Source organism: Nerophis lumbriciformis, linkage group LG02 (genome assembly GCF_033978685.3).
Source record: "Nerophis lumbriciformis linkage group LG02, RoL_Nlum_v2.1, whole genome shotgun sequence".
Lineage (NCBI taxonomy): Eukaryota > Metazoa > Chordata > Actinopteri > Syngnathiformes > Syngnathidae > Nerophis > Nerophis lumbriciformis.
In genome coordinates this window covers 27,434,625-27,452,268 of record NC_084549.2, presented here as the reverse complement: position 1 = coordinate 27,452,268, position 17,644 = coordinate 27,434,625, and the positions used below count along the sequence as shown (strand labels likewise).

Below are 17,644 nucleotides of genomic sequence, written 5' to 3'. Positions count from 1 at the left end.
ATTTATCTGAGAGCCAGATGCAGTCATCAAAAGAGCCACATCTGGCTCTAGAGCCATAGGTTCCCTACCCCTGCTCTACATTCTCTACATTAGTTGATTATCCTTTACTCCTCTTCCACAGCAATCAAAGAGCCTGTATAATTAAAAAAAAAAAAAAATTCAACCTACATTATAGGCTCAGAAAATGTCATGTTTCATTCCATGCAAATACTTTTAGTTTAGTACTGATGGTTTATTCACGGTGGCACAGGGGTTAGTGCATGTGCCTCACAATACGAAGGTCCTGAGTAGTCTTGAGTTCAATCCCGGGCCCGGAATCTTTCTGTTTGGAGTTTGCATGTTCTCCCCGTGACTGCGTGGGTTCCCTCCGGGTACTCCGGCTTCCTCCCACCTCCAAAGACATGCACCTGGGGATAGGTTGATTGGCAACACTAAATTGGCCTTAGTGTGTGAATGTGAGTGTGAATGTTGTCTGTCTATCTGTGTTGGCCCTGTGATGAGGTGGCGACTTGTCCAGGGTGTACCCCACCCGAATGCAGCTGAGATAGGCTCCAGCGACCCCAAAAAGGAACAAGCGGTAGAAAATGGATGGATTGGCACTTCCCAAGTAAATTGTCATGGTTAGTTGCGATGTTATTTGTGTGATGTTGTGTTTTAAATTTCATACGAAAGAGGTCAAATAATCTACCCAAGACATGAAACTCGCTATATGCCGCTAAATCTATGTAAGAAAATGTTGGCTTCATCATATGGACACGCCGATACATTTATTTTGGAGGATGATTGAGATGTAATTTGTTATTCATTGCATTTTATTATCCCAATTTGCCCCAATTTAATGTTGTCGAACTTAGGGGCTATAGTTAAAACGTCCTTAATATCCGCATCACGGTAAAATAAAAAAGTTAATGTGTTAAAATCCCACGTTCTGCCTGCATTCGAATGCATCACGTAATTAACTTTGATTGAGACTTTTATTAGTAGATTGCACAGTACAGTACATATTCCGTACAATTGACCACTAAATGGTAACACCCGAATACGTTTTTCAACTTGTTTAAGTCGGGGTCCACGTTACTCAATTCATGGTAAACTGTAACTGTAAACATGGTAACTGTGATGCATGATTGCATTGCTCAGTCAGTTGCAATATTCAAAAAATTTTGAGCTCCTCCAATATAAATAAAACATTAAAAAAACTTTACAAATAAAATTTTACAATACCAAAATAACTATAACATACCGCTTTTGGTACTTAGTAACACATTTTTTCACAATAACAATGTACAGTTTATGTGGCCACCTTGCAATTTCTTTAAAATATGTCTACTGTATTAATTTGTAATCTTATCATTTGAATTTAAATAGGGTACATAAAAGTGGGACCCCATTTTTATGATAATGGGGTCCCTGGTACCCTATTTTGAAAATTCCTAGCGCCAACACTGATGGAGTATTGGAGCGTGCAAAACAGCAGCAGGCAGCTGTGGCCTGCGGGCCGGTTCTAATACTAATCAAATATCATCCCGGCCATAGATAATTCATTCGCGGGCCGGATCCGGACCTTGACTTTGACACCCCTGATCTAATCCATGTGAATTAACATATCCTCCAGCACCAGTAGATGGGGACATAAGAATAATCATCGAATGAGCTTAAGCCTAGCAAATGTTCAAATTATCATTCTGTCCACCTTCATATGCTATTTTTGTTGAGAGAATATATGCAAGAAGAAGATTGCAGCAAACTGTGACGCAGGATGTAGGATTGTATCCTACTATACAGACAAAACAAACATGTCAGTCAGCATGTTTCAGTTTTCAAGTACTGTTTTGTTCTGTATCATTTTGTGAAATAAAGTAACTTTCAAGGACAGCTGATAAGAAAAATACTTTTAATAATAGTGCATTACATGTTTAAAGCATTGAATGTGTCAAGGCATAATATTGCTGTTATTTGGCTGCATTAAGTGTTAACATTTCTGTCTGTTCAGAGTACAATTAGTAGTGCAAAGTAGTGTAACACGTGATTTTGGAGACAAAAATATGTGCAGGGCACATTTGGGACTTTCATCAGTCAGCAATAAAATAAAGTACCAACTACTGTAATCTATAAACTAACACCAAGCATACCTAATTTGAATGAACACCAAATTGTGCACCTTCTTAGATACAAAGCCACCCAATATTTTATGAAAACATTTAAATTAAAAAATCACACATGGTCCACTAAAGGAAATACAAACTATGTACTGATTTATAAAAAAAAATGCTTTTTAGTGTAAGCAAATGTGCATAGGAACCCTTTCATGAAACACACGTACATTCATTCAAAGCTTCTCCAATTTTTTAACAAACTGGATGAGATCAGTGGCGAAGAGCTGAGGCTCCTCAAAGGCAGCAAAGTGACCACCACGGGGCATGAACGTGTAGGAGACTATGTTAGGAAACCTGATTTGGGCCCACGACTTAGGGCAGTGCATCAGCTCCTTAGGGAAGGCCGCCAGTCCAGTAGGAACAAATATCTTCGTCCTGGGGAGAAACAGTTTGTTCAACATATGATTACATTTAAAAAAACATGGTGATGTAGACATACCTTAAATCCACTCTTTTATATAGAAAACCCTTAAAGTTCTCTTTGTAGAAGCGCATGGATGAGACAATGGAGCCTGTGGTCCAGTAGATCATAACGTTTGTCAGGAGGTCATCCAGGCTAAATTTCCTACATACACACATTTAGTTACTACAGACATCATAAACCTTCCTAAAATGAAAGAACATTAAATGTAGTCTTAGACCTTTCCAGCCCACCGTCCGCCAGGTTTCTGTATTCCATGTCACTGCAGGTGGAGAACTTCTCCAGAATGTAGGCAGCCAAGCCTACAGGAGAGTCATTCACCCCACAGCCTGGGAAAAACAACAGCAGTCATGCTCGTTATTACACCTCTCACATCTGCCTTGACACAACTAAATACTGGGAAGCCACCAAAGTTAACAGTTCAACCCATTTTTTTTCCTAACTGAAGCTGCTAGTAATGTTGGTAATGACCTGCCATAATTGATGCTGCTGTATTGCCTTTGAGTTAAGACAAGTTAATGCTAGGTTATAAATCATACATCTCAAGTGTATAGTAGCAACTTTGAAAATCCAAGCGCTACCAACTTGATACTACAACTTGGCTCTCAACAAAGGGAATGCAGCATAAAACTACTGCATCATCACTAGGAAGCATTTTTTTTTTAATCTGAAGAGTAAGCATTATTCTGAATTTAGCAGCTCAAGAAGAGCACAAGGGCTGGTCGATAAAACCATCCCATCAGTCGGTATCCTGGTGAGAGCGGAAATTGTAAGTCACAGTTGTATGTTTTTATTTGAGACACTTAGCAATAGTGATACATGATAACTCTCCAAGGCTCTCACAAAGTTTGCCGTTATCAGTAGCAAAACCCAAAAAGTGCTCGCTATGTTTTTGTTGTGCATAGCAATGAACACTGTCGTTGCTATGCGCTCTGAAATCAAAGCCCCCAGGAAAAAGTAACCATAATTTTTTTAAATGACAAACTGTAGTAAATATGACATGTTATCATGAATGTGCCTGTTACTAGTACATTACATACATTCTTACAGCATGTACCGTATATAAAACATTGTTGGAGTTTTTTAAGAGGGCTTTATAAGCGTAATAGATCGTAGGCTGTATTGTTAGCCGCCTCTTAGCAAGCTGAGTTTTGGTGGGTGGCTCTGTCTTGGCAAGTTTGTTGTGGTCTCATGTTCTTTCCATTTGAAGATTATGGATTTGAGGGTGCTTTAAGGCAGTGTTTTTCAACCTTTTTTGAGCCAAGGCACATTTTTTGCGTTGAAAAAATCCGAGACACACCACCAGAAGAAATCATAAACTCAGTTGACAGTTAAAAGTCATTGTCGCAATTGTTGGATATGACTTTAAACCATAACCAACCATGCATCACTATAGCTCTTGTCTCAAAGTACCGGTAGGTGTACTGTCACCACCTGTCACATCACACCCTGACTTATTTGGACTTTGTTGCTGTTTTCCTGTGTGTAGTGTTTTAGTTATTGTCTTGTGCTCCTATTTTGGTGGCTTTTTCTCTCTTTTTGGTATTTTCCTGTAGCAGTTTCATGTCTTCCTTTGAGCGATATTTCCCACATCTACTTTGTTTTAGCAATCAAGAATATTTCGGTTGTTTTTATCCTTCTTTGTGGGGACATTGTTGATTGTCATGTCATGTTCGGATGTACATTGTGGACGCCGTCTTTGCTCCACAGTAAGTTTTTGCTGTCGTCCAGCATTCTGTTTTTGTTTACTTTGTAGCCAGTTCAGTTTTAGTTTCGTTCTGCATAGCCTTCCCTAAGCTTCAATGCCTTTTCTTAAGGGCACTCAACTTTTGTTTATTTTTGGTTTAAGCCTAAAACACCTTTTTACCTGCATTTACAAAGCAATTAGCTACCGGCTGCCACCTACTGATATGGAAGAGTATTACACGGTTACTCTGCCCAGGTCTAGACAGCACCGACACTCAACAACACATCATTTGCAGACTATAATTACTGGTTTGCAAAAAATTTTTTTAACCCAAATATGTGAAATTAGATAATCTCCCACGGCACACCAGACTGTATCTCATGGCACACTAGTGTGCCACAGCACAGTGGTTGAAAAACACTGCTTTGAGGGATCATCAAATATGTGGATATTTCTTTATAACCCAACCCTAACTAAGTATGTGACTTCTGGAGGAAACAGATAGCACCAGAACATTTTGAGGGGCATCATAGTAAAGGGGGTGAATACATATGCTCAAGCCAATTTTAATTTTTTATTATCTTAAATTATTTATTTATTTATTCTTCTCATTTTACTTCACCAACTTAGGTTATTTTGAGCAAGTCCATCACACAAAATGTATATTAAAAAACATGTAAATTTCAGGTTGTAAAGCAACAACATAGGTAAAAAGAAAATGGGGTGAATACTTTTGCAAGGTGTTGTAAGTATTAATCATTTAAATCCTTTGTGTTTAGCCCTCAAAATCCTACCGTATCCAAGGAATTAACTAAAACGAAAACACAATTATTGAGAAAATAAAAGTGTCCATCTAATTACTCCTGTATCAATTGTATACTGATACTACATTTGGTATAGACACCACCAATTCAAGGATCAATCCCCCCTCCTTTTACTTGCCGTGTACTGATTTGGACAATGCTGACACACCAACAGTTGTCATATTATCCTCTCTCTAGACTTTCATTAATGTACTTCCTGTAAATAACTTCCTACTTTCTGCTGTAACTTGGTTTCATGTATTTCTTGGTGTTGCTCAAAGCTATCTTAGCAGTTAGCTTGACTATTAGTATGCCTGCTCCTGGCTTGCTCTTGGTGTGTAACATGTTTAGCATCGTCCTGCAGTGATAATGGTACTTGATAGTGATACTTAAGAAACTAGAAAATGCAGTTTATTTGCCGTAGTGCAGGTGATTTTTAATAAGTTAATGGAGCGGCTCCACATTGTCTATGGAGACACATAAATCTGCAATGGCTGGTCACATACTTTTTCACTAAAATCAGTCGATACCGATCGCTCGACACATCCCTAGAGTTGTTTCTTTGCTCCTGATTGATTACGCTAAAAAAGTAGTCTTGTGTAACAGAAAGCAAGACAACAGTTCAAACACCAAGAGTTCTCCGATTTTAAAGGTGGATTTTTGCAGATCATTTGGGTTGAATTCAACTAAAATGGTTCCTACCTGCTGTATCAGGTTTAGTAGCCTGAATGTGCATGTATCCTGTTTCCCTCAAGATTTCCCACACATTCTTTTCAAAGAATGGAAACAGGCGGCGGACATCTTCGCGACTCAGGCCCACCAAGAATGGGAGATAAGAGCCAATCAGGATGGACAACATCACTTTGAACCCTCTACTCGATGAAAACATGTTTAAGTGGAGGCCTTTCACACATCTGAAAAAAACCGAGTTGAAAAATTAGGCTACAGAAATGACAAGCACAGCAGGTTTCCATTGAGGAATTTGCAGGATCTGTGTCTTTTGCACACTGCAAGCACTGTCTCAGCATTTGGATAAGTTGTTGCAATGCAATACTGTCACAATGGAGCTTGTGTGGCGAAAATTCCAACGTGTTGACAACACATTGTTTGAAAAGTGCTGTTTCTTACTGAGGTTTCATCTGTGCCATGTTGGTGGTGATGAGAGAACCCCAGTCTCCTCCCTGCAGATAAAACTGGGAGAATCCTAAACGCTCCATCAGCTTCAGGAAAATTCTGGCGGCAGCAAGAGTGTTAAAGCCTGGAAAGAAGGACATGATTTTTAAAAGGTGCGTTCACCCTTGTCATGCTGGGTTCGGCTAAAATCTTTCTGGTGCGTTTGCTCTGCTAGCACGGCTAGCTAGTGTGAACACAATAATCTTAAACCCGGTGTGTGCCAAAAGGACCCACATTGATTGTAAGTGAACTCTGGTGTTCAAATCTGAACATGACACAAACTACAAAAAGACATTGACTGGTGTTGAAATAACTTCTGATATCAAGTTACTTGTGGACAATATTCAAAGTTTTTCAGATGTCCCTGTAAATAAGCATAAAAGGTAGTTATGACACGTCTACCTGGCTGGCCGCACCTATAAGAAAAGCTCACTGTGATCAAGTGGCCCTTCTGAATACTGCAGAGGACATTTGAAATATGTCGTGGTAAAATAATAACTACATTACTTTGGAATATTGTCTGACTAGAAGAAATTAAAAGGCCTGCTTTATGCATATGTTCTTTACTGTGCAGTTTAGTGTGTCTGAACATTCAAGGGGCTGTTTACAACTTCCTTACGGTTACATTTTTCAAACCAAAAAATATAACAGCAAGCTTCTGTTACCATTGGTGGTTTAACAGAACACATTCATTTTAAAATGGCCTATATTTTTTACAATTACTACATTTATGTAATAAAACTTTTTGACGCCCGGAAAAGATGATTGGTGTTTACTCACACTGTCTTGCCAACATGTATGTGCAGGGAACACGTGCACACTTACAAAAGCAGCCTAAGAGAAGCAACAAACTATTTCTAGTCATGTTGTGGTTATGATGGAATACACATTCAATGATAGCTAACTATCCAAATCAATATTATTAGCTAACAACACCCAAAGCTAATGCGCGTGTACATGTTACGTACGCAACTAATTACGTCATTAGAAAAGTCAATGACTTCACTATAAAAGTGGGTGACATTGTTATCACCAGGAAAGATGAGGTCACCTACCTAGGTTCCATTCTAGAGGCTAATATTTCCTGTGATAAAATGGCAACCAAGGTAATCAAAAAGGTCAACCAACGAACTAAATTTCTCTATAGAATCTCCTCTCTGGTCAACAAAAGCACCATGAGGATTCTAGCGGGAACTCTCGTTCAACCCTTTTTCGATTACGCATGCACCTCCTGGTACCCTAGCACCTCCAAATCCCTCAAATCTAAACTCCAAACATCCCAGAACAAGCTAGTCAGATTACCTCTAGACCTCCACCCCAGATCACACCTCACTCCTACCCACTTTTTCAAAGTGGGCTGGCTCAGGGTGGAGGACAGAGTAAAACAACTTGCACTGAGCCTAGTCTATAAAATCCGCTACACCTCCCTGATACCGAAGTACATGTCAAACTACTTCCTTAACGTAAATGACCGCCATAACCACAACACCAGGGGGAGCTCCACTAACCACGTTAAACCCAGATTCCGATCTAACAAGGGTCTTAACTCATTCTCTTTCCATGCCACATCAATGTGGAATGCGCTCCCAACAGTTGTAAAAGAAAGGGCATCCCTATCCTCCTTCAAAACCGCAATAAAAGTACACCTCCAGGCAACTTCAACCCTAAACTAACACCCTCCCCGTATTAATAATCAAATGTAAATAATCAGATGTAGATACTTTTTCTTATGCCTTCTGATCTCTCTCTTTCTCTCTATGTCCACTACTTGCTGTACATATCCTACAAAGTCAGACCTACACTGTTTCAATGTCCATTTCTCTGTTCTCAATTGTTGATGACTGAAGTGAAATAACAACCAAACCTAACCCCCCCTCCACATCCCGGATTGTAAATAATGTAAATAATTCAATGTATATACCCTGATGATTATCTTCTGTGATGACTGTATTATGATGATAGTATATATCTGTATCATGAATCAATTTAAGTGGACCCCGACTTAAACAAGTTGAAAAACTTATTCAGGTGTTACCATTTAGTGGTCAATTGTACGGAATATGTACTTCACTGTGCAACCTCCTAATAAAAGTCTCAATCAATCAATCAAATGATGTTGTAGAAGCTGTAATAGGGCGTGATATAACGCTTAAAATACATTGGAAAGTTAGCGCCCTCTAGGCATCCGTGTAAATGTTGCAAAGAGCCCCTATAATGGAATCACACCAAAGCACTGTTTGAATACATACCCTGTTTTTTTCTGTTATGGACCAATACCTTGTTTATGAGGGGCTTCAGAGAAACCATAGCCAGGTATAGATGGACATATGACCTCAAAGGTGAGACCATTGTGGTTCTCTGTGAGAAGTGGCAAGACCTTGTAGAATTCAAAGAAGGAGCCTGGCCAGCCGTGGACAAGCATGAGTGGAACCACCTTTAGGTTCTTGTGTTTGGTAGGACGCACATGGATGAAATGCACGTCTATTCCTATAGAGAGAAGAGAACATTTGAGGATACATAAACCCATAGTATTGAGAGCACACTAGAAAAGAAAATTATACTATAGCAACAATATTGTTTTTTCCAATGTTGGTGCCTATTGCTCCTTTTTGAGGTACCTTCTATTTTGGTTTTGAAGTGTGGATACTTGTTAAGCATTGCCACTTGTTTTTTCCAATCAAACTCATGCCTCCAGTAGGAAGCCACACTCTTGAGGTATGTCGAATTGAACCCATACTGAAAAGTGGAATTTTCCAGAGGGTCAGCATAGCGGGTTTTGTCAATGCGTTCATGGAGGTCCTGTTGAATAAGGCATGTTTTTTTACATTATTGCACATATTTATATCTAGTCAGGTCAAGCTTTTTCTATACCATAATGTGTATGTGTCTCATAAACAAACCTTGATTTCATCATCTGAGGTTTGCACCTCGAAGGAATAGATACTGTCATCCTCTGACCGTGGCTTATCTCCTGCTCCCCACCATCCTTCTCCAAGAGGAATAGTTTGGACTTTCTGGCGTCTTCTATGCAGAATGTACACCAGCACAACGCCTGTAGCCACACCTGTCCCAATTACAATCTGCTTTTGAAATGCATCCAAACCAGTGAAGGAGTCTCTGCAGGACAAAAGGAACAATGAATGAATTTGAATGACTAATTCAGAGGTCTTGAGGGCCACATTGGGTTATAAGAATTGGGCCAGGGGACGGGCTATCTACAGGGTTTCCCCTACATGTAAACGATCGTGGCGCAATTGATTGACTTGATATATTGTATGAATGGATATACCATATATAGTCTATTATTTACGTACTATTGGCTAGAATAAGTTTGAAAACAGCTCAAATATCATAAAAACGTTCCTCATTGCATTATCAAAAAAAAAGTGCAATAGATGACACCGGGTAAAAGTAGAGACAATTGAAGAGAAAGGTATTTTGTGCTAATTAATGCATTACCCTAAGTCTTTTGACATTATTACCGACAATAACGTTTAATTTTACGCCGCGTGTGGAGTGGGCATTTGTCCCCGTGCGCGGTTTCCCACATTCCAAAAATATGTACGTGAGGTTAATTGGAGATTGTAAATCACATGATTGGCAATGCTAATTTGAGTTGGCTGGTCTATGAGCTAGTCCATTGTACGTTAGCATTAACCTAGCGGCATTAGCGCTAAACTTTCATCCTGCATAATTGTATTGCTTTTTTCAGTTTATTACAAATTATATTATTAATCTAGCGTGATTCCTATATGTATGTGCACTTCATGTGTATATATAATGTACGTTCTTTAGTGTGGTTAGTTTTAAGGTGACTTAATTGTGAAGAATATCAACAAAACACCTGAAGTTATTTATTTTAAATCTCTCTCAAAAGACTGTTTACATATTTGGCAAACTAAATTGCAACATCCAAGGAGGGCAGAATAAAGTGTAGCCTGTGATACTTTTTACAATAAGCAACACTTGAAACGATATTGAACAAAGAGAGCACAGTCTACCAAATGTATTGTGTTAAAGCGGATTGTGATAAACAATTTTTTTTTTTATGTTAATTTTCCCTCCATCCACCCATTTTCTACTGCTTGTCCCTTATGGGGTCGCAGGGCGTGCTGGAGCTTATCCCAGCTGCACTCGGGCGGAAGGCGGTGTACACCCTGGACAAGTCGCCACCTCATTGCAGGGCCAACACAGACAAACATTCACACTCACATTCACACACTAGGGACAATTTAGTGTCAGCATATAGCCGGGTCCATGTTTTTGAAAGTGGGAGGAAGCCAGAGTGACCGGAGGGAACCCACGCAGTCACGGGGAGGACATGCAAACTCCACACAGGACCTTCTTATTGTGAGGCACACGCATTAACCCCTGTCCCACCATGCTGCCCTAATGTTAATGGTATTATTAATAACACTATATATATATATATATATATATATATATATATATATATATATATATATATATATTAGGGCTGCAACAACTAATCGATTAAATCGATTAAAATCGATTATTAAAAAAAATAATAATAATAAATAAAAAAAATCGATTATAAAAATAGTTGCCGATTAATTCAGTCTTCGATTTGTTGGAACTATGCTATGCGCAGAGTTGTTGTTTTTTGGGTTTTTCTTTTTTTAATAAACCTTTATTTATGAACTGCAACATTTACAAACAGCTGAGAAACAGTAATCGAAATAAGTACAAAAACAGTACAAAACAGCGCCAGGGCGGCGCTGAGGCTATGTCTCATGAGGTGGAGGTAAGCTACCCAATAATGTGTCATGTGCAGCTCACGTGACGACGCCGTGTCCTTTGCTGGAACATTCGAAAAATGGCGCAGTAAAACAGTACCGATAGTTCAGCGGAAAAACATCTTGAGGTTATTGCTTCAATGGAGAAAAGTGTACGACCTAAGTTGTCAAAAGTGTGGGAACACTTTACTTTAAAGGGGAACATTATCACCAAACCTATGTAAGCGTCAATATATACCTTGATGTTGCAGAAAAAAGACCATATATTTTTTTAACCGATTTCCGAACTCTAAATGGGTGAATTTTGGCTAATTAAACGCCTTTCCATTATTCACAACGTGACATCACATCGGGAATCAATCCGCTATTTTCTCACTTTCGTCGGTGTGTAACAACACAAACAGGGACGGATTCAAGTTGCACCAGTGGCCCAAAGATGCGAAAGTGGCAAGAAATTGGACGAAATTTGTTCAAAATACGAGGGTGTGGGGAATGCCGACGAAATCGTCAGTCGTTTGTTCCGCACACTTTACCGACGAAAGCTATGCTACGACAGAGATGGCAAGAATGTGTGGATATCCTGCGAGATTCAAAGCAGATGCATTTCCAACGATAAAGACCCTAGCTTCCCTGGCCTGCAGATATCAACTCCAAAACTGTACAGATCAGCTTTCAGGAAAAGAGAGCGGATGAGGGTATGTCTACAGAATATATTAATTGATGAAAACTTTATTCATTACTCGCGGTTTTACGTAAATTATTATACATAAACTGTGTTTACCAATAATTTAGCTTAAAAACATTTTTTTTTTTTCAATCATTCGAGTGCATTCGGGTAGTCTTGTGTAATGCAGTATTTTGTGTCTATTCAGGTATGGTTAACCTGAGTGCTGAAATCGTGGAAAAATATATGTTCTTAGCGCGCCTGAAATGGGCTGTCTGCACTCTCAAAGTGCATGTTGTTGCCAAATGTATTTCATATGCTGTAAACCTAGTTCATAGTTGTTAGTTTCCTTTAATGCCAAACGAACACATACCAATCGTTGGTTAGAAGGCGATCGCCGAATTCGTCCTCACTTTCTCCCGTGTCGCTTGCTGTCGTGTCGTTTTCGTCGTTTTCGCTTGCATACGGTTCAAACCAATATAGCTCAATAGCTTCAGTTTCTTCTTCAATTTCGTTTTCGCTACCTGCCTCCACACTACAACCATCCGTTTCAATACATGCGTAATCTGTTGAATCGCTTAAGCCGCTGAAATCCGAGTTTAAATCCGAGCTAATGTCGCTATAATTTGCTGTTCTATCCGCCATGTTTGTTTGTATTGGCATCACTGTGTGACGTCACAGGAAAATGGACGGGTGTATATAACGATGGTTAAAATCAGGCACTTTGAAGCTTTTTTTAGTGATATTGCGTGATGGGTAAAATTTTGAAAAAAACTTCGAAAAATAAAATAAGCCACTGGGAACTGATTTTTAATGGTTTTAACCCTTCTGAAATTGTGATAATGTTCCCCTTTAAAGACTTCAAAGAAGACCGTTTCCTGCAAAATGGCACAGAAGTACAACATTGCTTCAGGAGCACTTGAAGAGGAAACATGTTGGAACCATGGATGAAGGGAAGAACTCACACTACGTAACTTTTTAAGTCCATAGTGGCAACAGACATTCATGAGTTCAGCTTTTTTGTGAGTAACGTTAACGTTATGCCTTCGTTGCAATGCGGGGTTGATAATGTGTCTCTGGCACATTTGACTCCGTTTTGGGAGAGAAAATGCACGGTTACCAATTTCAAAGTAAACGTAACGGACAGAAATATCTCAGGTTGGTTTCATAATGGATCAATGTAGCCGGGCCCGATAAAGCTAGATAAATATATTTAGATTTGAGTGACGCTTTACAATAACTAAACGTTATGAAGGTGCTGGAATATTTCATGCTATTATTCAGAGGCAGCCTAAAATTAATCCTTTATTATTCACAACAGAAACATGTACAATATCTGATCCAGTTTTGATGAGTTACATTTCTGTGTTATTATTGGTGTATGCTGCACCCCCAATGTCCAGAACATGGTGCCATTATGCTGGTTGTTTTCAATAAAATACTGGAAAGGATAGAAATGTAGTTTGTCTCTTATATCCGATTATTAATCGATTAATCGAAGTAATAATCGACAGATTAATCGATTATCAAATTAATTGTTAGTTGCAGCCATAATATATATATATATATATATATATATATATATATATATATATATATATATATATATATATATATATATATATATTTGGCTCATTTTCTGTGAAGAACATATATCAGAATACATATTTAATGACCACACACCATACACCCCCCTACACATTTCTATTACACACATTTAATATATATATATATACACATATATATATATACATATATATATATATATATATATATACACACACACACATACATACATACATACATACATACATACATACATATATATATATATATATACACACATACATATATACATATATATATATACATATATATATATATATATATATATATATACATATACATATATATATATACATATACATATATATACATATACATATATATATACATATATATATATATATATATATATATGTATAAAAACTACGACGTGGTCAACAAAAAACGAATTGCCGTATGCAAATCACGCAGTTCGAATATTACAGACGGAGACGCAACAACTTTTAACTTCGTTCGACATTTGAAGTTGCACAAAGAAGGGTAAGTTTTGAATGTAAGATAACGTTTATTGGCTAAGTAACGTGACTTGTATTTGCTGTGTAGTTAAATCAGTGAGGCTGCAAACTCACTGCTAACGTTATAACCATAGACATCTTATAAGTAGACGCAGCATGGAGCGCTACTGCCTACTGGCGCAGACGAGACGCGTGGCCGCCATCTTGGAGTGGTGATCTGCTCCACTCAGTGCAATTCATTTGGCAGGAGCAATGAACTGTCAGCGCATTTAATTAATCTTACCTCACTGAATACCACTGATTTTCACCCCCTTTTTGTCATACGTGTAGCTATGATAACAGACACATGTTTTGGCATGTTTTATTATTCATAGTTTGCTTAACAGTAATATAATATTCTTATACGCTATAAGTGACCAGACGTCCGAGATCAAAACTGGGAATATAATCCCAGAGAAGGGGGGAAAAAACGGTAAAATATTTTTAAGTTGAAGAAACAATATGATTAGGTTATATATACATGCGTATATCCTACATAAACAATGTATGAATACATTAGATATCTATATATCTTAGGGACCTATAGACTGTATCTCTGTTGCTTCAGCAGCAGAGTTTATTGTCTTGACACTTTGTATTGCTATTTTCTATTACATTCTTCCCTTAAATGATAATATTTGCAGTGATTGTTTTATATGTATTTTTTATGTAAGTCGCTTTGGGTAAAAGCATCTGCCAAATACTTAAACATATATAAACACCTGAAAATCTTTATATCAGCTAAAACCACCAATCTGTTTCACCGGATTCAGAATAAAACCAAATTCTGTTTTACCCAACAATGTTAGTATTTGAATATTGTTACTTGAAGACGTATTCCTGGTTACAATTATACTGTTAAGAAAGTATTGTCTTATACTTTGCCTAAAATGAGAATGCATCATAATCAGTGGCGGCTGGTGAATTTTGTTTTAGGTGGGGCTGAAAGTTTGTAAAACAAACCCCTGTAGGGGCGTCATCCTCCCCCAGAAGATTTCTTTGTGATTTTCACATACAAATATTGAAGATCTTTGCTCCTTCTCAACTCTGTGGTAATATTATTTTCATAAAATACAACCAATAGTACGTTAATGTTAAATCTTACTTGTGAAAAGTAATCCCCTGATTCCTATTTTCAACAGTCCGCTCATTTGAGCAGGAAAACGCTGAACACCAGCCCGGCATCTTTGTTTTCTACCTGTCAACTGTCAGTTTAGGCTGCTCGCCGGCTCCTCATCACCACTTCAAGATGACGGCCAAATTGCTTACGTCACAGCAACCAATGCTGCGTCTACTTATAAGATGTCTATGGTTATAACGTCATTGCAAACACGACAATCTGTTGCGTCCACTGCAGTTCGCTACCTTATTCATACTTTTTGTCAAGTGATTTTTTTAAGCAGGGTTGCATGAGGTACCTACCGTATTTTCCGCACTATAAGGCGCACCTAAAAACCACAAATTTTCTCAAAAGCTGACAGTGCGCCTTATAACCCGGTGCGCTTTATATATGGATAAATATTAAGATTCATTTTCATAAAGTTTCGGTCTCGCAACTTCGGTAAACAGCCGCCATCTTTTTTCCCCGTAGAAGAAGCGCGCGGTGCATGCTGTGATATGTGACGTTTCATTTCCATTTGTGTGTTTATGTAAAGACCCCAAAATGGCTCCTATTAAGTGTGTTGTCTGTCTAATTATAAATAATGCAGACGAGGCGTGTTAACTGAGTTCTCAACGTTTACTCACAGCGTGCTCATAACCACATTCTAACTGCCAGCACATACAACAACGCTTCTCAGGGCTACCGCGCATGCTCGTCACTATCGTTGCATGCTGGGTAGTGTACTTGTTATATTTGCTAGCTCATAACATCACATTAAGAGACACGCTTACGCGCTTAATTCAATACTCGCTGTCATTCCGGGTGGATTGACAAAAGACCTCCAGCCGCTAGATATTGGTGTCAACAGGGCATTCGAAGCTAGACTGCTAACTGCGTGGGAACAGTGGATGACAGAAGGCGAACACACGTGACGTTCACCAAGACAGGGAGGCAGGGAGACAGCGCCAGACGACATTTTGGATCCCACATTCGCCCAACTTTTGAATTCGGACAACGAAGGAGAACAATTCGAGGGATTTATGAATGAAGAATAACTTCAGAAAGTGAGCGTTATGTTTATTTTGTGTGTTGCGACATTAACGTTCGAGCAACATTATGTTGCTATTGCTCTGCACTATTTTGAATTTTACTATGTTTGTGATTGCACATTTGCGTACATTTTGGGAGTGAACAGAGTTGTTAGAACGCTGGTTTTTAATATATTATTAAAGTTTGACTGACCTATCTGACTGTTTTTTTGACATTCCTTTAGCGCAGTTAGATGCGGCTTACAACACCGGGCGGCTTATAGGTGGACAAAGTTTTGAAATATGCCGTTCATTGAAGGCGCGGCTTTTAACCCAGGGCGCCTTATGGTGCGGAAAATACGGTACACATAACGCTACGTTAGTCAATGTATCACACACAGTAACATAACGTTAGTCAATGTATCACACACAGTAACGTAACGTTAGTCAATATATCACACACAGTAACGTAACGTTAGTCAATGTATCACACACAGTAACGTAACGTTAGACGGCGGTCAGCAGCACCGCATAATTTAGCCACCTACAAAAAGACAAACATAGTCAAATAAAGGTCAGTTAAAATGTATACTATGTTAAGAATATGTGTACATATTGCATAGGGTCATGACATCTAAAAAGAACAACTCTGTTCATTGTTATGTTCATATATTTGTTATGTTTTTCATGTGTACGCACACATCAACACACATACAGTATGAGATGAGATCAATGAGATAAGGTAAGAACAGGACAGAAACTGCTGTGGATACTAGTTACAATGCAATATGTCATGGAAATACAATGTTAACACTTTTGTGCAAATAAGTACAGTTGCACTTGTTTTTTCAAATGTGTTTATTCTGTAAAGGAATGAGTTACATGTTTAAAATGACTGGTTAATAGTGCTATTTTGAAGTGCAATGTCACCACTATCTTTTTCCCTGCAATTTCAAATGCACTTGTTTTAATTAATAAATACAGCGTTTTAAAAGCATACACAATCTGTGTAAATACATTAGTCTGTGGTTAAAACGACTTGAAATGACTCGAAACTCAAAATGCAGGACTTGGGACTTGACTTGAGACTTTCCAGTGTTGACTTTGGACTTGACTCGGACTTGCCTGTCTTGACTCGGGACTTGACTCGAGACTTGAGGGCAAAGACTTGAGACTTACTTGTGACTTGCAAAGCAATGACTTGGTCCCACCTCTGCCATACACCCGAACACCACACGAGGGTTAAGCCTAACACTGTTTTTAATTGTCGTGACGTTCCTAGCTGCGGCTCAAAGTTTACTTACTTCAAAAACTGCACTCGCTGCATTGTGTTCCAAAGGTGAACGCCCACGTGTAATTGCAGAGAACAGGTTACAAAATGGAGAAAACGTCTCTTCTGGAAGACAAAATAATATATTTTAGCTTGGTAGCTAATGGAATCCGTTCAAAATGTACCAAAGCCTAGTCGAACTCCTCAAACGTCGACATCAGAACTAACTCCCGCCCACAGACCACTGACTAATGTTGTGTCGTTCGCGAACGATTCGTTCGAACGAACAAATCTTTTGAGTGAACGTACTGAACCGAATCACTTCATGAACTGATTCGTTCCTTTCTCGGTTCAGTTGAGCTCCGCCGCGACCATGCCGGTATGAGTGGTACTGGCGCATTCTGTGACTCACTGAACCCTCGACGTCGGCGAACGACGCAGCCAGCTACTCATCATGGGGGCG

General features: G+C 38.7%; 1 protein-coding gene across 1 annotated transcript; it reads right to left on the bottom strand.

The window, feature by feature from the left end:
* Positions 1–1,880: 1,880 nt before the first annotated feature.
* On the bottom strand, positions 1,881–17,432 carry ephx5 (epoxide hydrolase 5). The gene is made up of 9 exons (XM_061960179.1): positions 17,216–17,432; positions 9,141–9,357; positions 8,859–9,039; positions 8,518–8,727; positions 6,196–6,325; positions 5,770–5,981; positions 2,798–2,906; positions 2,596–2,721; positions 1,881–2,531 (listed from the first exon to the last, which is right to left on the bottom strand). The coding sequence occupies exons 1-9, from the start codon at positions 17,236–17,238 to the stop codon at positions 2,330–2,332; spliced, it is 1,410 nt and encodes a 469-aa protein (XP_061816163.1). The 5' UTR covers positions 17,239–17,432; the 3' UTR covers positions 1,881–2,329.
* Positions 17,433–17,644: the final 212 nt, after the last annotated feature.

What these genes read in the sequence shown, in the direction of transcription:
- ephx5 (XM_061960179.1), bottom strand. Translation starts at nt 17,238, where the DNA reads ATGCAGCGAGTGCAGTTTTTGAA. An exon ending in CCTCAGATGATGAAATCAAG is followed by an intron (nt 9,040 to 9,140) that starts GTTTGTTTATGA and finishes CTTATTCAACAG; the next exon opens with GACCTCCATGAACGCATTGA. An exon ending in TACTAAACCTGATACAGCAG is followed by an intron (nt 2,907 to 5,769) that starts GTAGGAACCATT and finishes TGTTTTTCCCAG; the next exon opens with GCTGTGGGGTGAATGACTCT.